Below are 22,413 nucleotides of genomic sequence, written 5' to 3'. Positions count from 1 at the left end.
CTCAGTGGTCCCCATTTGGCGACCGGAGTATGCGCACAGATAGAACAATGAGAAATATTTCACCGGATGTATAAATATGAAGCATCCGCTTGGCGTTTCCACTCACTATCAAATGTGGTAGTGAGAGGAAGCCCGGTTGCCGGCAGTGGGAGAAGACATTCTACTATATTGTCTCATCGATAAAACATTTAATCTCAATAAAGTTATCTGTTCCCCAAACTAGTATCTGAGGTTTTGTACAATTTCCCCTATGCCAAGGTGTTAAAAAAGTGCGTTGTTTAGAAAGAGTGTAAAGGAAAATTTAGTTATTGCACACGCGCACTTCACAGAGTAGGCGTTAACTGACGGAAATATGTAAATGTGACTAGAACGCGCCAATAGGATCTCGCTAGTTCTACTTGGCTCTGCCCACTAGGACTAATTGTTCTCATTTGAAATGACAGGCTGTGGTCTAGCAAATCCAATTTTATTTGTCACATGCGCCGAAAACCACAGGTGTAGACCTTACAGTGAAACGCTTATTCACAAGCTGTTAATTAACCAACAATGCAGTTTTGAGAAAGAAAAGTGTTAAAGTATTTACTCAAACGGAAGTAAATAAATATTAGTTTAGTTGTAAAAATCTTTGGTATGGGTGTATGGAAAGGAGTTGGCGTTTCGAAATCAAGCAGCACCCCTTTTGACACACCCACTAATCTGAGACCAGTCTGGTCTGGGACGCTGCTACCTATACTTGGGCGGGAAGGCAGGCGACAAGTTTAGGTATTGGGCTTATTTTTGCCAGGTTTTGGCGAGAGTAACATCTCGCTTCGCATCTTCCTCTCTGACTGAAGAGATTTTACCGGAAATGTCAGGCACCCTTTAAAATGTACGTCATTTCCTGGAAACGTGTCCCGGTTGTTGTAGTTCCTGTGGAGTAAACTGTCATTCCGAGGACTGCATTAGTTAGCTAGAAATACTCTGTTGATAATCCATCTGTTAGTCTACTCCCTAACCAATGCGCGTCCTCTTCCTATCGAGCTGGTGGCACAGTTCGAGACATTGGACTAACATTACCTGAGTGTTGGGTGCACTGTTCTAGCTAGCTAGTTAATGAATTTAGCGTTATTAACCAACAGTTAGCAAGCAACAGAGAACAAACCAACTTGGCAGTAACGTTAGGTAGCTATAAAAGATTTCCCTAGCACACTGTCTATGAGCTAGATAGCTTTCAGCAGTAACGTTAGCTACTTCTACACTGCAAATCCCAAGCACAGAAGGGTAAGTACGTGAATGATGTCTTTTTTAGTTATCTGAGTATAATGTTGCGTTCAAAATAACTGGGAACTTGGAAATCTCTGATTTCAGTGCGTTCACGACAACAGGGAACTCGGGGGAAAAAAACGACCTCCGAATGGGAAAATTAGTTTAAACTGTCATCCTACGCGTAATTCCTAGTCGGGAACCCGGGCCTACTTTTTAGAACAGATTTCCCGTGCTGAAGATCACTGACGTCATGATTCGTATTTTTTTCTCACGATTGTCTTGAAAGCACCATGACTGTTGGGAGCCCGCACGCCCTCTTTTGCTCGTTCACGTTACGGGCAATGGAGCAGAGTAGCATAATCGAATCCGCCCACTGATTTAGTTTCCAGAGGGTTGTACTTGTCAAGTACAGCTGGTTTACTTATCTGCATACTTTGTTGGCTTGTCAAATCTGAGTCAGCGAAGGAATCTGTCTGCATGGTGACTCATGGCAACCTAAGAGATGAACGACTGTTTGTTAAGACTACAGCTGCCCTATGAGGTCACTATCAGCTAAACTAAAGCTTGGTGTGAAAACCCCTAGCCACCTTTTTCTCTTGTATCACTGACAATCAATTGGTGTAGATCAGTGAGCCTTCCATGGGATCAGTTAGTAGCTAGTGGTTAGTGACTTAAGAAGCATTATTTCCCAGTCTACAGACCAGAGACCATCTTCTAGCAAAGTGTGTGAAACAGATGAAGGTAACTGCCAAAATAAAGGGAACACTAACAGTGCCTTAATAGGGTGTTAAGCCACCAGAACGGCCAGTCGATCTCCAAGGCATTTCTAGTCGATCGCTAAACATTTCTATAAAAAAAACCAATGAAGCCTTTGCGGTTCTATTTTTATTTTTATTAGTCTCGGGCTGTTGGTGGTAGGTGCAGCCAATTCAGCTGCCCTGCGTGCCGGGTAGGCAGGCTGTTGCCATTTCATGTGTCTGAAGGTACAAACTCTGCCTATCCGGTGGGCCTGGAGAGGAAATCAAGTGCACTATGCTACCGCTGGCCAATCAGATTGCTCAGATGACTGAGTCTGCAGTAATGTAGCAGGCATAAAAGAAAGCTACGGCAAAATGGATACTGGGAGATTTCAAAACGTTTAAACCATGACTAGAGAGCGACTGTCAACGAATACAGCAAAGAGCTGTTGCTTTTATGAGTGAGTTTGTGAGTGAGTTCTTACTCAGCACTGTCAACACTGTATTCAAGCCATAAAATGTGAGTTCTACCTATTTCCACTCAGTGCTACAACAAGCACAGTAAACAGTAACGAATGAGTAGGAAAGTGTATCGATAGGCTTGCGTTGTTATTATTAGCAGCTTGGGTCTTTAAAAAATATTATTGAGCAATATTTCACTTTCTCTGTTCATAGGAGTAACAACATGAATCTGTGCATGAGGCAGAAATAATGCAGTGCGACTAGAGTTTCGCCATCAGCTGGAAGACCGTGTCCCTTTTTGGTCAGTGTCAGTGGAGGGATGTTGAGACAGACACTCAGTCTGCTGCTCTCTCCCTCCGCTAAGACTGACCATCAGATGCAGGCACCATCAGCCCAGTAAAATAAAAAGCAAATCATTTAAATGTATGCTCACTCAGCTGTGCCTAACAAGTAATACAACAATGAATCTATTACCGGTGTGATCATATAGCCTACCTCAAATTTTGGAATATATATATATTTTTTAAATGTCCCGAACAACAATGCATTGGCAGGTAAATTCAAGCAAAGCCAGTATGCAGTAATAATGTATTGGGCCTATAGCTTACTGCACAAACCTCATTGCTACAGTACTGTTTTTAATTGGTTAATGTTGCATAGGCTTACATTTTAAGTCATTTTAATAAAAAATCAGAGCGGCAGATCTCGGCATGCATTTTGACTCAAAGTGATCTTGACTCAAGGTTGGTGACCACTAATATAGAGTCTACAAGTGCCTGTAACTCCATTGGAGGGATGCAACACCATTCTTCCATGAGAAATGACACAATTTGGTGTTTTGTTGATGGTGGTGCGACACACTGTCTCAGGCACTGCTCCAGAATCTCCCATGAGTGTTCAATTGAGATCTGGTGACTGACACACACGTTAACTCCCCCCTCTTCCCCTTAAAGTCACTGATCTCTTCTAGCCATGGTAACAAAAACAATGGGCAACTGGGCATTTTCAGACATGATCCTAAGCATGATGGGATGTTAATTGTTTAATTAACTCTAGGACCGCACCTGTGTGGAAGCACCTGCTTTCAATATACTTTGTATCCCTCATTTACTCAAGCGTTTCCTTTATTTTGGCAGTTACACATACAGCGTGACACAAACACTTTGCTAGAAGATAATGTCTGTAGACTGGAATAGAATAATACTAGTACTCCAAAGTAACTGAATCCGTGGAAGACACACACGGGTAAAGAGTTATGGGAACATTGTGTTTAAGCCATTGCAGCTTGGCACCAGCTAACATTACAAATAGCCTATGACTTTTGCAAACTGCATGTGGGGATTTCAATCTGAAAGGATCCATGAGCACCAACATGTGAACTTCATAAGAGCATGTCAAATTGGGTGTCAAATGAAAGATGAGTCTCTTCTTTAATTAAGGCATATTATATACATTTTTCAATAAGCAAAGGCTTTGATTTCTGGTATAACAGATTGAAAAGGGGTCTTAGAAAACATCTACCAGAAAAAGTCTTACATGGTATTAGAAATGCATCAAAACACAATCATGTTGAAGTAAAGACCCCTGCCCACTAATATCGTCACATTTTGTTTGAGAAATGATTTGCTTTCTGTAAGTTTAAGAAACTTTGCCTTGTAATTTTGTTACAAAAAAACAAACACATACTGTATCTTTAAGATATTTTATAATTTCTCTCCCTCATGAGGAAGGATAATGAAAGTTTATAAAGTAACAAGTGAAGGTAGCTCTACCAATTAGTTTGTGTTTTTACTGATGTCAAGTTTGTTTATTAATTAGTAACAGAATTACTGCAATTTAATTGGCTACAATGATTTCCCATAGTTCACCTTCTTACTGTCCTCCCTTCCACTGGCATACTGTTATGTTCAGCTCATAACTGTTTTTGTTCTTTTCTTCCTCTGACTGTTGTCTGGTGGTCAAAGCATAACTAAACAGTCTGGACAACCCCTCCCTCTCCCCCTCTCTCTCTCTCTCTCTCTCTCCAGTTCAGTTAATGTCACCTCTCCCAGCTCTTACTGACATCTACCATGACACCTACCCTCTTTCCATTTACTGTAACCAGCATCCTCACCCACTGAGCACCGATCGACACCGAACCTCCATGGAAGTTGAAAAGTAGCTGAAATTTGGTCAGTACGCCCTGCCCGGGCCAAATCGGAACCAATCATAGATGTCTGTTTCACAAGTTTGGACAGTACAGTAAAAAAAAGGTAGAGTACAGTATACTGTACTGAACATAGTGTACTGAACATACAATATCTACTATGCTGAACATATTTACTGTACTCCTACTCTACTGAGCTATGCTGTGATGTCCAAACTTGTGAAACATAGACATCTATGATTGTTTCCGATTTGGTCTGGTCGGTACCAACCAAATGTGATCTTGTTTGGAGGCGGAACTCATTACAATGATAGCCAGTGTGTAGAATAATACCCAAATATGCAAAATAAGGATATTGCATATTTTTATCTTCTGTGTAGCTATGTAGAATAGTGATATTCATATCCATAATAACGCATTTTTGTATAGTACAGATTAGGGACAAATGATGGAATTCCGTTACCAGATGTAAATCAATTTCAATTGACAAAATATTTGTCATGTCATAGCTGACACCCCATTCTTTCTGCAGGCAACTTTGAATCATCATTTGGAGCAGATATTTGGAAAATGTGGTTCCAGATTTCTTTTCGTGGGATATTTTACCTTAATTGTTTTACCAAATGTTGCATCTGCACAGTTCTTCCAGTAAATATGTTTTTGTGAACTATTATGTGTAAATCGTTCGAAGTAGTCCTTGTTAATACAGTTTTATGATAAAAAATTTGAAATCAATGTTTTTTGTTTGGCATACATCTCAAAGTGAAACGTCGGAGTGAAGGTGTACTTCCGGTATCATGGAATTGCCAGAGTATCACCCTTGATCAAATAGCTACTAATTTCAGACATGACATGCAAATGTAAATCTCTGAAACACTGTTAAACTGTGCCAGCTATCCAATAAAAGGTTGAGCCGCAAAGGTATGCAACCACACTGTTGATTGTGAAACTATAGCCTAATACATGCACACCAGCTACCTAATCCAGTAGTACTTTTTGACTAAAGATTATTAAAGCCGACGGTCAAACTTTCTTTTTAACCCTCAATGTTATTGCGAAGGAATTTCCGGAATGAGGCGGGGCAAAGCTATTTCCTTTAAAAAAAGGCATTTCTTATTTCAGCATAAATCCGAGCATTAAACCTGAACAGAGGCAAGTGTCGATTTGAAAGTGTGGGTGATTTTAAATCCAAGTGAATGTGTTCACCGAGAACATGCACAGGTTATTAGGTAACGGTACCATTCGACGCGGCAAACGCAGAAACAAACCACCCGACCTGCCTGCCCCCGGGTCGTGGATTAACGCCGCCCTGTGGCCAATAATTGAATGAAATTCACCAAAGTAATTCGATGAAGACTCGCTGCAGAGAGACTATTCTATCATAATTTGTACGAAATAAGCCTGTGACCTTCAGTAGAGTCAAGATGACTTATTTGCACATCCTGGTACTCGTTAACGTTGTTCTTCCACGTAGACAACACATTCTGTTTGAGAGTATCAAAACTGGCAAGTGATTACTTTTGCTCTCTAAGCAAGATGGTGGTCGGTGTGTGACCACGTGACTTTTGCCCTTTCAGCCCTTGGATGGAGGCCCACAGCTCAAGCCGGTCAAGCCTGTCCAGGAAGAGGAGGAGAGATGGATCCAAGGGAGAATCCGAGGAGGTAGAGCGTCCAGGGAAAGTCCCAAAAGCCACCGTGGTGAGTGAGGAAGAGGCTTTGTGGGTCTGTGTGTGTGCGCAGACTTTGTTTATGGGGAGTTGCTATGTGTTGGGTAAGAGAGGCAAGTGAGTCAAATGATTCGTATGAAGGAAAACCTCATTGTAGTAATGTTTGTTCCTACACTAGGGTTTAAAAGATCCCGCCTCCTTTGCTGATGAGCTGGTGTCGGCTGAGGACACTCCATACCTGCGAGTCAGCATGGAGGAGGCCAAGAGGGGAACTCCATGTAAGTCCTGCGCACACTCACGGTCTTACACTCACTCAAAAACAACCTCTCACCCCAAATGTACCATTCTGAAAATTTATAGAACAGGGGTATTCAACTCTTACCCCACGGGGTCGGGAGCCTGCTGCTTTTCTGTTCTCAGTGGTGTAAAGTATTCAAGTAGTACTTTTAAGTCGTTTTTTGGGGAATCTGTACTTTACTATTTATTTTTGACTACTTTTACTTCACTACATTCCTAAAGAAAATGATGTACTTTTTACTCCATACATTTTCCCTGGCACCCAAAAGTACTTGTTATATTTTGAATGCTTATCAGGAAAATATTCAAATTAACACCCTTATCAAGAGAACATCCCTAGTCATCCCTACTGCCTCTGATCTGGCGGACTCGTTTGTAAATCATGTGTTGAGTTTTGTAGCGTGCTCCAGGCTATCCGTAAATACATTTAAAAAAAGAAAGAAAATGGTGCCATCTGGTTTGCTTATGTAAGGAATTAGAAAAACTGTACTTTTGATACTTAATTACATTTAATTTTGATACAAGTATATTTAAAATCAAATACTTTGACTTTTACTCAAGTAGGATTACACTGGGTGACTTTCACCTCTACTTGAGTCATTTTCTATTAAGCTACTTTTTCCTCCACTGTCTGTTCTGCTTGATAATTAATTGCATACACCTGGTCTCCCAGGTCTAAATCAGTCCCTGATTAGAGGGGAACAATGGAAAAAATGTAGTGGAACTGGCTTCAAGGTCCAGACTCAAGTTGAGTTTGAGGGTTATAGAATGTTGCGCTAATGAAGTGACTTGTGATTGACTGTCATCACCAGAACATCCCTCCTTTCTCCCACAGTTCATAGGCCAGTGCGGGTCTATGCAGATGGCATCTTTGATGTGTTCCACTCAGGCCACGCCCGGGCACTCATGCAGGCCAAGGGCCTCTTCCCCAACACGTACCTCATCGTGGGCGGTGAGTGTCTCACTCTGGCTGTGTGCATGTCAACCTTTCCTCTTAACATGTCACTGTCTGTCCATTTGGTTCTTCAGCATCATTTTTATTTCAGAGAATTAACTTTACATAGATGGTGCTTAATTAAGTACTAGGACTAATTGTGTATTCGATTTCCCTGAACCTCTGTGCTTCTCTTCATCCCGTCTCAGTGTGTAGTGACGACCTGACGCACAAGTTCAAGGGGTTCACAGTGATGAACGAGGATGAGCGCTACGATGCAGTCAGCCACTGCCGCTACGTGGACGAGGTCGTCAGGAACGCGCCCTGGACACTAACGCCCGAATTCCTTGCCAAGCACCGAGTGAGTGAGCACGAGAGAGGGAAAGAAAGTTAGAGGGATGGTGGGGGGAATGGAAAGCATTGACATGCTGATTGGTCTGAGAGTATGTAAACTGACCAAAAATATATTATGCAACAATTTCAATGATTTCACTGAGTTACAGTTCATAAATTCAATTTAAATAAATTCATTAGGCCCTAATCTATGGATTTCACATGACTGGAAATACAGATTATGTATCGGTTTGTCCCAGATACATAAAAGGTAGGGGCGTGGATCAGAAAACCAGTCAGTATCTGGTGTGACCATCATTTGCCTCATGCAGTGCGACATCTCCTTCACATAGAGTTGATCAGGCTGCTGATTATGGCCTGTGGAATGTTGTCCCACTCCTCCTCTGGCTGTGCGAAGTTGCTGGATATTGGTGGTAACTGGAACATGCTGTCGTACACGTCGACCCAGAGCATCCCAAACATGCTCAATGGGTTACATGTCTGGTGAGTATGCAGGCCGAGGATGAACCGGGACATTTTCAGCTTCCAGGAATTGCGTACAGCTCCTTAGGACATGTGGCCATGCATTATCATGCTGAAAAATGAGGTGATGGCGGCAGATGAATGGCACGACACTGGCCCTCAGGATTTTGTCACGGTATCTCTGTGCATTAAAATTGCCATCGATAAAATGCAATTGTGTTCGTTGTCCGCAGCTTATACCTGCACATACCATAACCCCACCACCACGATGGACAAACAACTCGCCCACGTGACACCATACACACTGTCTGCCAGGTACAATTGAAACCGGGATTCATCCGTGAAGAGCACACTTCTCCAATGTGCCAGTGGCCATTGAAGGTGAGCATTTGCCCACTGAAGTTGGCTTTGACACCAAACTGCAGTCAGGTCAAGACCCTGGTGAGTACAACAAGCACGCAGATGAGCTTCTCTGAGACGGTTTCTGACCGTTTGTACAGAAATTCTTTGGTTGTGCAAACCCATCAGCTGTCCGGGAGGCTTCTTCTGAGACTATCCTGCAGGTGAAGAAGCTGGATGTGGAGGTCCTTGGCTGGTGTGGTTGCACGTGGTCGGTCTGCAGTTGAGGCCGGTTGGACATACTGACAAATTCTCTAAAACAACATTGGAGGTGGGTTATGGTAGAGAAACTAACATTCAACTCTGGCCACAGCTCTGGTGTTCCTGCGGTTAGCATGCCAGATGCACGCTCCCTCAACTGGAGACGTATGTGGTATTGTGATGCACATTTTAGTGGCCTTTTTCCCCCAGCACAAGGTGCACCTGTGTAATGACCATGTTTAATCAGCTTCTTCATATGCCACACCAGTCAGGTGGATGGATTATCTTGGCAAAGGCTCACTAACAGGGATGTAAACATTTGTGCACAAAATTTGAGCAGCTTTTTGTGCTTATGGAACGTTTTGAAGATCCTTTTATTTTAGCTCATGAAACATGGGACCAACACTTTAACTGTGGTTTATATTTTGTCTGTGTATATTTGTGTGTGATGTCATCCGTCTCTCATTCACCCCGATAACCCACCAGATCGACTTTGTTGCCCATGACGACATCCCATATACATCAGCAGGCCAGGATGACGTTTACAAGCACATCAAGGAGGCGGGTGGGTACCATGACAACCAGCAGGAATGACAAACATGAACGTCCTGGTACCCTGTGTCTGTCACGATGACCCTTTTGACCCCTTGTGCCTACAGGCATGTTTGCGCCCACCCAGCGGACGGAGGGCATCTCCACCTCAGACATCATCACGCGCATCGTCCGCGACTACGACGTGTACGTGAGACGCAACCTGCAACGCGGCTACACTGCAAAAGAGCTCAACGTCAGCTTCATAAATGTGCGTTAACACTTCATGTTGCTATCATTCTTATTAGTTGTGGTGATCATGTGATAACTTGCTAGTTATGACTCAAGTTGAGGTAGCCATCGGTCTATTTGTCAGAGGACAGTAGATGCAGAATTAATTTAAGTAGTTGAATGAAAGCTGCTAAGACATTTTTACTAGTCTAGTGCAGCCTCGCTCGCCAAGGTCTGGATTTGACACTGCCCCTGTCTTTCAGGAGAAGAAGTACCACCTGCAGGAGCGTGTGGACAAGGTGAAGAGGAAGGTGCGTGACGTGGAGGAGAAGAGTAAAGAGTTTGTGCAGAAGGTGGAGAACAAGAGCATCGACCTCATTCAGAGGTGGGAGGAGAAGTCCCGGGAGTTCATCGGCAACTTCCTGCAGATGTTCGGCCCCGAGGGAGCACTGGTGAGAGAGCTTCTGTTCTCTCTCTGTGTGGTGTAAAGTAGACTGGTGTATTTTGTGGCAATCCTAATTTCCTGCTCTGGGCAATAATAATAGTGATGAGTGTGGTTTTCCATGGAAGATTTGTATCGTGCTATAGATCAGTGTGCACGGCCTAATTTGTTCTATAGCCTAAGAACAACCAATGAACTTGTAATGTTGACTGACATGCCACCTTCTCTTTCTCTGTAGAAGCACATGTTGAAGGAGGGCAGGGGCCGGATGCTGCAGGCCATCAGCCCAAGACAGAGTCCCAGCAGCAGTCCCACCCGTGAGCGCTCTCCCTCCCCCGTCTTCCGCATGCCCTTCTTAAACAAGGCCTTGGCCTCACCCCACCACAGTGCTGCACGGGGATACACCGTCAGTGAGGATGATGACGAGTCTGACGAAGGTTAGGGCTCTCATTTCTCGCGTTAGTTAATCCTGCTCTTCGGTCCATCGACAGTATCAACGTTCAAGCCCCTCCAACCAATCATCAGTATAGCGTTGTCCCTCAATTTTTTCACTCCTTTTTAAATTGCTGGTGTCCATTTAATTTGTACTGTACCACATCAGTCAGAGGGGGGTTAATACAGAATTATTTTTTGACAGCCGATGTTGCATTTCTCACCGATAGGAACATTTATAAATATTATTTTGATGCACGCTTTCTACTCAGGATGTTATAACCTTTAGTGGGTAGATTTTTAGTTACCCATGAGTTTAGTGGGAAATTCAGTTTTGTCTTCGGTGCACTGTTGCATTCCTCCACAGATTATCTGAATATAGTAACCATCAGTCCCTTGAGGATTCCCCCTCGGAGTGTTTGTTTGCTTCTATGAGTGTGCTAGTATGTGTAGGCATCTCGATGTCCTCCATCCATGGACTTGACCTTTTTGCACATTATAATAATACTAATAGTTGGTCTCACTCGAGGTCAGTCGTTGGACAGAGGTTTTCAAAGCATAGTGCCCAGCATTTAACTAAAGAACTGGATCTTGTTCAGTAGTGGTCAAGAGAACTTGTTTTCAGGAGGTTCTAGCTGAACCCAAACACTTGTGCAATAACGAGACCTCGTTTTAAAAATGACTACATACGTAATACAATTTTATCCCTGTTACATATCTATCTCCCTCCTGTAGTTGGGATCCCTTGGTTTTGGCTGTTGACCCAACCCTTGCTAGTCTTTGTGGCAGCAAAGCAGTTTTTTTAAAATTTCCTATATAATTATTTTAAGCATATTATCGTAACCATGTTGGATTGTCTATACAGTATAAGGGATGATATAATCCATTAAAATATTGCTTCTCATTACGGCATGTCTATATCTCTCTCTTGGTAGCAAGAGTTTTCTGATATGTAAGAAGCCAGTACTAACCTTTCACTATCTGTCAGATACAAAATGTACCTGGCTTTAAGTACATTGTTTTAAACATTTTATTGTTTGGGTTGAGTTTTTTAGCTCCTGAATGTGCAGGCATGAGATCCCAGGGAACATGTTAATGGAATAAAAAAATAAAAAACATAACCTTGTGGAATTTGTCAAATCCATGGATGATTTTAATCTTAAATCCTGTTTCTTCTCAAATCGAACAGTAATCGCCGCCGCCAGGTTGTTAACAAGGCGGCATGGTGCCTTTTCCGTAATGTATACAAACATTTCCTAGGGAAGGCAGATGCAGCACTTAGTGGGGCAAAAAAAGTATTGTCAGCCACCAATTGTGCAAGTTCTCCCACTTAAAGAAGAGAGGCCTGTAATTTATCATAGGTACATTTCAACTATGACAGACACAATGAGGGAAAATCCAGAAAATCACATTGTAGGATTTAATGAATTTATTAGCAAATTATGGTGGAAAATAAGTATTTGGTCACCTACAAGCAAGATTTCTGGCTCTCACAGACCTGTAACTTCTTTAAGAGGCTCCTCTGTCCTCCACTCGTTACCTGTATTAATGGCACCGGTTTGAACTTGTTATCAGTATAAAAGACACCTGTCCACAACCTCAAACAGTCACACTCCAAACTCCACTATGGCCAAGACCAAAGAGCTGTCAAAGGACACCAGAAACAAAATTTTAGACCTACACCAGGCTGGGAAGACTGAATCTGCAATAGGTAAGCAGCTTGGTTTGAAGAAATCAACTGTGGGAGCAATTATTATGAAATGGAAGACATAGAAGACCACTGATAATCTCCCTCGATCTGGGGCTCCACGCAAGATCTCACCCCGTGGGGTCAAAATGATCACAAGAACGGTGAGCAAAAATCCCAGAACCACACGGGGGGACCTAGTGAATGACCTGCAGAGAGCTGGGACCAAAGTAACAAAGCCTACCATCAGTAACACACTACGCCGCCAGGGACTCAAATCATGCAATGCCAGACGTTTCCCCCTGCTTAAGCCAGTACATGTCCAGGCCTGTCTGAAGTTTGATAGAGCATTTGGATGATCCAGAAGAAGATTGGGAGAATGTCATATGGTCAGATGAAACCAAAAATAACTTTTTGGTAAACTCAACTCGTGTTTGGAGGACAAAGAATGCTGAGTTTCATCCAAAGAACACCATACATACTGTGAGGCATGGGGGTAAACATCATGCTTTGGGGCTGTTTTTCTGCAAAGGGACCAGGACGACTGATCCGTGTAAAGGAAGAATAGGACTATGTATTGTGAGATTGAGTGAACCTCCTTCCATCAGCAAGGGCATTGATGAAACGTGGCTGGGTCTTTCAGCATGACAATGATCCCAAACACACCGCCCGGGCAATGAAGGAGTGGCTTCGTAAGAAGCATTAAGGTCCTGGAGTGGCCTAGCCAGTCTCCAGATCTCAACCCCATAGAAAATCTTTGGAGGGAGTTGAAAGTAGTCCGTGTTGCCCAGCACCAGCCCCAGGAGATCTGCATGGAGGAATGGGCCAAAATACCAGCAGTGTGTGAACCTTGAAGACTTACAGAAAACGTTTGACCTCTGTCATTGCCAACAAAGGGTATATAAAAGTATTGAGAAACTTGACCAAATACTTATTTTCCATCATAATTTGCAAATAAATTAATTAAAAATCCTATGTGATTTTCTTTTTCATTTTGTCTGTCATAGTTGAAGTGTACCTATGATAATTACAGGCCTCTCGTCTTTTTAAGTGGGAGCCCTTGCACAATTGGTGGCTGACTAAATACTTTTGCCCCACTGTATATCAAGGTTTCTCATAAGTCATTACTCCAAGTGCTTGACATACGTCGCTTTGAACGGGGCACCCGGTGCCAGCTTAATCAGATCCCCTCATGGCTACATTGCAGACATGCTTGATTTCACATGCCTAGATAGGTGTTTATCACCCCCGGTAACCACATATAGCAATCTGATCCCCGACTGCGCATGACATGGCATAACCTTTGGTTGATGCAACGACAACAATGTAGTCTGCCTGGAACACAACCAATCCTTCACTAGCACGTGTTCATGTACATTGCAACCCAACAGAGAAAGTGCGTGTACAAATCCCAAGTAGTCAAGTGAAAACAAAGACGAGAGGTGATGCTCGTTACATGATCGGATTTTACAAACAAGGAGCCAGTTAAGGCAATGTGACCTTACCACAAGGGCAGGTCAGAGCTAAGCCACTTGTGGTCAGGATGAGTCCCACTCACCGAAACAGTGAATTCTCAATAAGCTCACATGCGATCAGACAGCAGTTCAAAGGAGAGAAAGGAACTAGTTAGCTAAAAGATGGACCCGAAAAACAGGTCACTTCAAAGACCTTGACCCTATAACTGCAGACTGGACTAACACGGACCTGGTGAAGATCTGTTTCCGAGCAATACGTTGTCATTAAAGCGGCAGCGTAGCCTAGTGGTTAGAGCATTGGACTAGTAACCGGAAGGTTGCGAGTTCAAACCCCCGAGCTGACAAGGTACAAATCTGTCGTTCTGCCCCTGAACAGGCAGTTAACCCATTGTTCCCAGGCCGTCATTGAAAATAAGAATATGTTCTTAACTGACTTGCCTGGTTAAATAAAAGGTAAAAAAAAATAATAATAGGGAGCATAGACAGTGTTTCTGGCCTTTCTGTATTATGTGCGTATGACCACAAACTGTCTTTTCTACAGGACCAAAAACAACGTTTCACATCTGTGCGTTATAAAAACATTTTTATTCATCCCCAACATTGAGTAAAGGGGAGAGATTGAGATGGCGGACAGAGGAACAGAGGGAGATTGCTTGGTAAACCGGTCGCTAACATTAGCAGCGAGTCTCGTAGATGCCACTTCGGCCAATGTAGCGCACCCATTTGATAACATCATGGTCACTGTAGTTCAGCTTGGACTCAAACACCTTCAAGTAGCGCACCTTCAGCCCAGAGGGGGCAAATGGAACCTGAGGGGGACAAAGATATCCAGGTTAGGAGTCGTATGCAACTGCATTTTAATACGGTAAACTGAAATGCTCAAAATTATCATTGAGTGTGCCTGCAGCCATACCTCAAAGTTCATGGAGATGGGAGGACGCGCCCACTTCTTCTTATCGTTGGTGGGCAGCAGCTCGATTTCAGCACTGATCTGAGACTCCTTCATCCCAGCCATGCGCTTAATCCTCCATGTAGGAAACAGACATTCAACATCGGAAAGGGCCATTCAAAATTGAAAAGCGGGTACTGTGATGGAGATGATTGACATAACTCACTTCCATACGATGGCGTTCTCGCTGGCCTTGTACTTGGCCTTACCCTTCATGCAGATCACCTGGACACCGCTGGTGTTGAGCGGCGTGGGAATGCGCACCTGGAGCAACGGTTAACAAGTCATAACATGATAAAGTCTCATGCAGCAGACTAAACGTGAACTTGTAAGAACTACAATTAACAGGCCGAGCATAAACAAAGGGTTATGATACAAAACATACTAACTTCAAAAAGAGTACAATTTACCCCAAGATCGCATGAAAGACCAGTTTCAAACAAAGTGACAGAACACCACAATCCCCCCAAAAATTGAAGAAGCCAAATAACTACCTCAATTTTCTGGGCCAGTAGCGAGGGTTTGAAGTTGGACTTGATGACCACTTTGACCTCCAGCTTGGTGCGGCCCACCTCCCGGACCAGCGGAATGACTCGGAAAGGTAGGATGATGTCTTTAGTGGTTCGGTATCTAGACGCAGGGGTAAAACCACACAACTCGTGTCAAACAGACACACGCAGTGGGGAATGGCTCAATCATTGGACACAATGCATAGACAAATACAAAACATGCGAGCACATGCACAGGGTCAATACAGTTTTGAAGCTTAGCCTGTGACACACTTACCTCATGAGCTCATACTCTCCATCCGGAGGGATGAAGCTGATGCTGCGCTCCGAGTCAAACTTACTGAGACGCACACACTGGTTGAACGTACAGTCGTCGATGGCTATAGATTGCTTTCCACTGGTACTACAGGGGCAGAGGGAGAAGAGAGTTGAACGTCTATCCGCGCATACCCACCCGGTCATACTGACACACTCAAATGAACACACAAACCAAACATATAAAATGCACTGCTCTACATGCCCCACATCCTAATACAACACCACAGATACACACTCAACACACACACACAAAAAGGGACACCGTGGCTACCACAACACAGCAACCCTGTGGATGCTAACCATTTCCATCACTGTCAGGGTTAAGGGTCAAGCGGGTAAACAAACAACACTCTCAGTAATGACTAAGAAATAAACAACCAATCCACTAAAGCTTTTGAAGAGGCTAGTCAGATTTGTATCAATTAGCAGACACACGAGTTGACTGCCGAAGCACAAATGAATATAGTAAAACCAGTAAATATTGGAGCCTCCTCAAATGCTTAATAAAGCAGTCACCATAAATGACACGATAGCCAAGACAGCGGGACATATGGAGGTAAGGCCAGACATCAATACAGTACCTTCCTCCTCCCCCTAAATCGCTGAGGTACAGCACAGAAAGAGAAAGAAAGGAGACACACTGAAAGGAAAACTAATTGTAAGCCTCAAGCAAAGCTGTAAATAGAAGTCTTAGTCCAGGGACTGACAGTTTGGGCAGTGAACTGTCTGAAACAACAACATTCTACTGTACACAGAAGGTTAAGTCAGAATCAACACAATTGCCCATCAGTCTGAGTTGAAAAAGTTGAAACTCAATACAAGACATTCTTTATCCAATTCTGCAGCACAAGTCTTATATTTAGCCCCACCCCTTTAATGTCAAGCTCTGTCCAGGGTCAGAGTGAATTGCTTTTCAACTCAGAAACTAAGGCAAATTTCTAATTCTCCTCATGAAATGTGCAATTTCAGTATACTTCCTGAAACTGAATGGAATCTACCCCCAACCCTGGCTGTCCAAACAGCCACTCTTACTCACCTCTTTCCCGCCTCATTAGTGACCCCGCCTTTACCCGCCTTATCAATTATAATTTTGTCGTTCATGCCAAATTTGCACTCTGGCATTCCGCTCAGGTAGCTCTTCATTACCACACGGCCGGACACGTGGGCGCTCAGGACCTGACCTGGATGGGGTCAAATTGAAAGGGTCAATCACGAGGAAACAACATTACTCCTACAACTCCCCTAGATACTTTTTCTCTTAGAATATTCAACAGGACAACGGTGTAGGCCGTTTACGTTCAAGCGTTATGACCATCATTCACCTTGAGGCGACATGAGCAGGTTGACACTCTCCAGCACATCCAAGAAGAGCTCATTGCGTCGATACTTGATGCCTTCGCGACGCCAGCCAATCTGCCCGGTCACCTGACTAGTGATCTGAGACTGCTCTTCCTTTGTCTGGAAAAGGAGAGAGAGAGAGAAAGATCAACAGGATATCAAGTGAAAGAAAACAGTGTATGGTTGCAACCAGGCCTAATGTCCCAAATAGAACAGCCCAAACCAAATGAGGCTCATCATTACCTGATGCTGCATCCGGCCCGTGTCCACAATCCCAGAGAAAGAAAAAGAAGAGTCAAAAAACAGATGGCCCACAGTTCTGCTAAAGAGCCCATCGCAGAGCGTTACGGCAGTGACACGGAGATACTCGTCATCCTCACCTGGCCTTTGATGCCCTGCTGAGTGATGAAGGTCTTCAGTGATCCCGTCTCAGAGTTCTGGGGATACCCGAAATCCAGGATCTCTGCACAAAACAAAGAAACCAAATGATGAAGAGGGTAAGAGAGGAACCGAACAGGAAAAATAGATATCAAATGGCATAAGAGTGAGAAATTTGGTCAGCCACAGTTACCGTCGAGCAGCTCGTAGATCAGCACAAAGTTGTTCTTGATGTTCTCCTCGCTGATCTTGCCAAAGTAGGAAGCCATGACATCGCACATCTTGTAGAGGAACTCAAACACCATGGCGGCGTTGACGTTCTGCTTGGTAACCGCTGCCAGCCAGATGTTGGAACGCTTGACATGGAAGAAGTTGGTACGTGCAATGTTGGTCACTGGAGAGCGCACCTGCTGCCGGGCATGGATCACATTCACACGGAACGCGTCCACAGCGTTGCGCCTGAGAAAAGAAGGTAGAGCAAGTTGTGATGCCAATTTAGCAATTTTGTTGATAGATTTTGCAACTTTTTTTCCCAAACAGCACCCAGCAACAAATGTAGCTACTTAAAAAAAAATGTATTTGGAACTTGTAAAAAGTGACTCAAATGCTAAAATGCACACATTCTCCGTCTAAATGACACAAAAACTATTCTCTGTCACAACACACGCGCCTGGCTGCAAAAATGCGTTGCGAGTTACGTCAGCAGCAGGCGCTCAGCTCGTGCACAGGCAGCAGCAGGCCAGCAGAAATTTCAGCAAATTGCAAATCATTGTTGGCTGACTGCAGCAGTAGTACGGGTTCGACGAGCCAAACCTAATGAATATAGATGGTCACGAATGTTTGATCTTGAACAGAACTTACAACATCAATCAATATTGTACAGCCAGAAGTACAGAAAAGAGTGGGAGTCTGTACCTGAATAAATGTCAAATCATATTTTTTGCCGAGATGGCCAGTCAATTTGCGTAACGTTATTGTGTATTCTACGCAATGACGCAGTTTTACGTTATCACGTAATGACATGAAAGTCATTTAGCAACAACTCAACCTGCCTCTAGCAACTTACCCTGAAAATTTGTTGGCAACACAGAGCAAGGAAGAGAAGCAGTGCTTTCATGTTATGAGTAAATGTGGAAGAAGATGTACCTCCATCTGCAGTTGATCACAACAAAAGCAAACTCAATACGCTCTTGGTTAATAGTACACACACACCAGTAGTATGTATAAAGTACAAATGTCTCCCTGGGACTTTCAGAGGGATAGTCAACTGTCAAACATTTGTCAACTACACTACCTACCATATTCCAGACCTTCTACTTGACATTCAAGTTCCTGGTAGAATATTAAAGACAGTGAAACTGACATTGACCATAAAGCTACTGCCTCAGTTTATCATACCTTTATTCATTTGAAACCAGTACAGATTCTGAGAACCAGTTCCCAGAAATACAAATCTCTGGAACCAATTTTAGATGAGGGACTCTGCAGAGACAGACTCAGCACTAGCCAGCCTCTCCCCATGAGAGTGGACAAAGAGAGATGGAGATAGGGACGGAAGATTCACTGGTACCATACATGATCATTTAACAGGGTCTGTCCATCTGTTTTTTTTAGAAAGCAATGTCGAGTAAGGAGGGAAGAGATACTAGTGGGTAAGGGGAGGACAGTAGATGCACCTCAGAGGCATTAGTTGGTTGCAGTAATTGAGTTTGTGTTCTTTGGTCACTGATATGTCAGGTGACATGATGAAAGGGTCATCAGGTAGTTGCTGTGGGTCAGAGGACATGCGTTGGGAGTCACTGATTGGTTGCCTTGGGTCAGGGGACATGCTTGATAGGCTGGTGCATCGCTTACCTATTTCTACAGTGGCCAAGATGAAGGAAAATGACAGAAGGATAAAGAGGTAGAGGGATGATATAAAGGAGAGGAAAGAGACAAAAATGTACAAAGACATTTGTGCATGTACACAGAGTAACATGGTGTTTAAAAGGCCATACCACTGTAGTAAACCGACAAATGCAGTCTAAATTAGTTAAATTAATTACTTTTCCCACCAATAGTGGTTGAATTTAAGAGTGTGGGGAGTCTAATCTAAGGCAATTTGAATGCGTCTGGAAAATCTTGGCATTATTTTTGTAGTGCCAAGCAAGATCATCAACCCGAGATGTAGTGGTGGGGTTAGATAGCTGGGTGAGAAAATCTAATCAAATGTTCAAATATGCTTCCTAAACTGACAGTGAAATGCTTTTACGGGCCCTTCCCAACAACAGAGGGGGAAAAAGGGGAAATGATTGAAAAATTATAACGAGAAGAATAAATACACAACGACTAACCATAACTTGTCTAAATACACAGGGTACCAGTACCAAGTCGATGTGCAGGGGTACGAGGTAATTGAGATATATGTACATACTGTATCTAGGTAGGGATAAAGTGACTAGGCAACAGTATAGACAATAAACAGTAACATCAGCGTATATGATGAGTCAAAAGAGTTCATGCAAAAAAGGGTTCACTCATTGGCTACTGCAGAAATATTGCATTGTCTAAGACCTGATACAACAGCCATCATCTCCAAGATGATTATAGCCTAGCTATTAGCTCAGTAATTTTGTTTGGTGCACTGTGCTAATGACCTAAGGAGTAAGTTCAATACCTACGTAGTTTTTTATTTTAATTTTACCTTTATTTTACTAGGCAAGTCCGTTAAGAACAAATTCTTATTTTCAATGACGGCCTAGGAACAGAACGACAGATATGTACCTTGTCAGCTCGGGGATTACATTGAACCCCTAACAGAATCATCTCCCCAATTTACTTCAGGCCAACCAGGTGGACACCACTTCCCATCTCCGTCTTCCCTTATGACGTCATTGTAATAGAACCTCCTTAAAAACTCCCCAAACCAATTACCACCTCACTTACCCTATATCATCGCGGTAGACACGGGAGATAAGGACCTCCCCTTTGTGGTTGTAAATGAACAGTCCTCCGATCATCGTGGCTGTTCCTTAGTCCAAACTGGCCATGGTGAAAACGAACTCCGTCTGATTGAGAGGGTGCTATTACATTCCACCGGGTCAAATTCCCAGTACATGCAAATGTAGAATAAAGAGGATTCTGAATTACCCAGATATCAAGGATCCCACAGTGGTGAATAAGTCACTCACAACGGTGATGTACACACACAAATCCTAAAGTAGTCATGCTGGGTAGGTTAAATGTATAATGGTAACTATTAAAGCTAGTAAATGTTACAAAACTCCAGTAGTCGCTAGCTATGACTATGGGTGTGGTTTCAGGTTCATTGTGGAGGGTTTCTGGTATTGGGAAAAGGAATAGACAATTTCCTGATTATGCCAAAATGTATTATTCATTTTTTATAGTTCATAATATGATGAGGCGTATGAATACTATGAAATAAAATACATGCCTGGAATTCTAGCGGTGTGTGACTTCCTGGTATAGTACTACAGTAGAACAGAAAGCAAGAGTTTCCCCATTCCAGCACAACATGGCTTTACTTATTAACTGGACACACACATAGCTGGATTAGCAAATTAATTTCCCATCCACGAGCGGGGAATGTTGTTGGTGTTCCCTGACATGGTCTGTCACTTAGCAGGTTTAATTGCTATTTTATTGCCCCAAGATGTCTGCCTGCCTGACCGGAAAAGATAGCAAACCATCTCGACAAGTTCATACATTGTTGATATTCTCCTTAACTAACGTTAGTTATGGTTTCAGAAGTAACTTTGGTGGGTGGTTGACCTTCGCCCTGGGGAAAAAATACGATGGGGAGCTAACCAACTATTGAGCTGCAGAACTAGGAGAACTAGTTAGCAAGGTAATTAACAAGCAAAATAGACAGAACCTAGTCAGCCTAATTGGCTAACTATTGCCTAGCTTGTATAAACGCTCAACTAGCCGTACAGTTTTTACTGTTAAATATGCTGAGAATTGTCTTCAATATAATTATCATCTTACCGGAGTCTTCTCTCACACCTAGGTTCACGGCCCTTTATTATCGGAGATATTTCTGGGTCACACACACCAGGTAATTCTGCTGTTCACACTCATCAGCTGACCACCGTCTAGGAACATACAGAAAAGGATCTGATAATAGCCCGGAAGTAAATCCGCACTTAACAGACACATTTCAAAATGCTGCACATTGAATACATGGAGCAGGGAGGAAAAAACGCATTAAAATACGATTTAAATTATCTTTCGCTATGGCTGTGGTCGCAACCATTCAATTAATGTGTCTCATGAAAGTGGGTAGCTATAGTTTTTTCACAGGTCCAATTCCCAGTTAGTGAGCATGTCTCATTTGCCACGATAATCCATCCACTTGACAGGTGTGGCATATTAAGAAACTGATGAAAGAGCATGATCATACACAGGTGCACCTTGTGCTGGGGACACAAACGCTACTAGCATGTGCAGTTGTAACAAAATATCCCAAGTTGAGGGGGTATGCTGACTGCAGGAATGTCAACCAAACTGTTGCAAGAAAAATTTATGTTTATTACTCTACCATAAGCAGCCTCCAATGTCGTTTTAGAGAATTTGGAAGTATGCCTAACCGGCCTCAAACACAGATCACGTGTAACCACGCCAGCTCATGACCTCAACATCTGGCTTCTTCACCTGCGGGATCGTCTGAGACCAGCTGATGAAACTGGGTTTGCACAACCGAAGCGTTTCTGCACAAACTGTCAGAAACCGTCTTCATGCTTGTCATCCTCACGAGGGTCTCGACCTGACTGCGGTTCAGGGTCGTAACCGACTTCAGTGGGCCAATGTTCACCTTCGATGGCCACTGGCACGCTGGAGAAATGTGGTCTTCATGTGTGAATCCTGGTTTCAACTGTACGGGGCAGATGGCAGACAGCGTGTATGGCGTAGTGTGGGCGAGCTGTTTGCTGATGTCACTGTTGTGAACAGAGTGCCCAATGGTGGGCTTATGGTATGGGCAGACTTAAGCTACGACAACGAACACAATTGCATTTTAGCAATGACAATTTGAATGCAGATACCGTGACGAGATAGTGAGCCCCACTGTCGTGCCATTCATCCGCCACCACCTCTACATAATGCAAGGATCTGTACACAATTCCTGGAAGCAGTCCCAGTTCTTCCATGGCCTGCATACTCACCAGACATGTCACCCATTGAGCATGTTTGGAATACTCTTGAGACAGCGTGTTCTAGTT

At 43.3% G+C, this 22,413-nt stretch overlaps 2 protein-coding genes across 6 annotated transcripts; one reads left to right on the top strand and one right to left on the bottom strand.

Annotated features, from left to right (window-relative positions):
* The first annotated feature begins 887 nt into the window (after positions 1-887).
* On the top strand, positions 888-11,661 carry LOC109874878 (choline-phosphate cytidylyltransferase A). Of its 3 annotated transcripts, XM_020466924.2 has the most exons (10): positions 894-1,260; positions 4,549-4,615; positions 6,168-6,288; positions 6,436-6,535; positions 7,390-7,506; positions 7,698-7,849; positions 9,391-9,469; positions 9,564-9,706; positions 9,930-10,118; positions 10,347-11,661. In XM_020466924.2, exons 3-10 carry the CDS (start codon positions 6,175-6,177, stop codon positions 10,548-10,550), a joined length of 1,098 nt encoding a protein of 365 aa, XP_020322513.1. In that variant the 5' UTR covers positions 894-1,260; positions 4,549-4,615; positions 6,168-6,174; the 3' UTR covers positions 10,551-11,661. The 3 variants fall into 3 exon arrangements, with proteins under 3 accessions (XP_020322512.1, XP_020322513.1, XP_031665763.1); XM_020466923.2 differs by lacking the exon at positions 4,549-4,615 and having other exon boundaries at positions 888-1,260; XM_031809903.1 differs by lacking the exons at positions 894-1,260; positions 4,549-4,615 and adding an exon at positions 5,404-5,511.
* Positions 11,662-14,268: 2,607 nt separating this feature from the next.
* LOC109874829 (AP-2 complex subunit mu-A-like) lies at positions 14,269-21,506 on the bottom strand. Of its 3 annotated transcripts, XM_020466843.2 has the most exons (12): positions 21,182-21,506; positions 20,120-20,256; positions 17,388-17,653; positions 17,197-17,279; positions 17,060-17,065; positions 16,801-16,936; positions 16,515-16,659; positions 15,438-15,563; positions 15,146-15,281; positions 14,818-14,915; positions 14,616-14,727; positions 14,269-14,511 (listed from the first exon to the last, which is right to left on the bottom strand). In XM_020466843.2, the coding sequence occupies exons 2-12, from the start codon at positions 20,191-20,193 to the stop codon at positions 14,377-14,379; spliced, it is 1,317 nt and encodes a 438-aa protein (XP_020322432.1). In that variant the 5' UTR covers positions 20,194-20,256; positions 21,182-21,506; the 3' UTR covers positions 14,269-14,376. The 3 variants fall into 3 exon arrangements, with proteins under 3 accessions (XP_020322432.1, XP_031665761.1, XP_031665762.1); XM_031809901.1 differs by lacking the exons at positions 20,120-20,256; positions 21,182-21,506 and adding an exon at positions 18,261-18,547; XM_031809902.1 differs by lacking the exons at positions 20,120-20,256; positions 21,182-21,506 and adding an exon at positions 18,110-18,132.
* Positions 21,507-22,413: the final 907 nt, after the last annotated feature.

This window comes from Oncorhynchus kisutch, linkage group LG30, assembly GCF_002021735.2.
Source record: "Oncorhynchus kisutch isolate 150728-3 linkage group LG30, Okis_V2, whole genome shotgun sequence".
In the NCBI taxonomy this organism is placed as follows: domain Eukaryota; kingdom Metazoa; phylum Chordata; class Actinopteri; order Salmoniformes; family Salmonidae; genus Oncorhynchus; species Oncorhynchus kisutch.
This window is presented reverse-complemented; position numbering and strand designations above follow the sequence as displayed.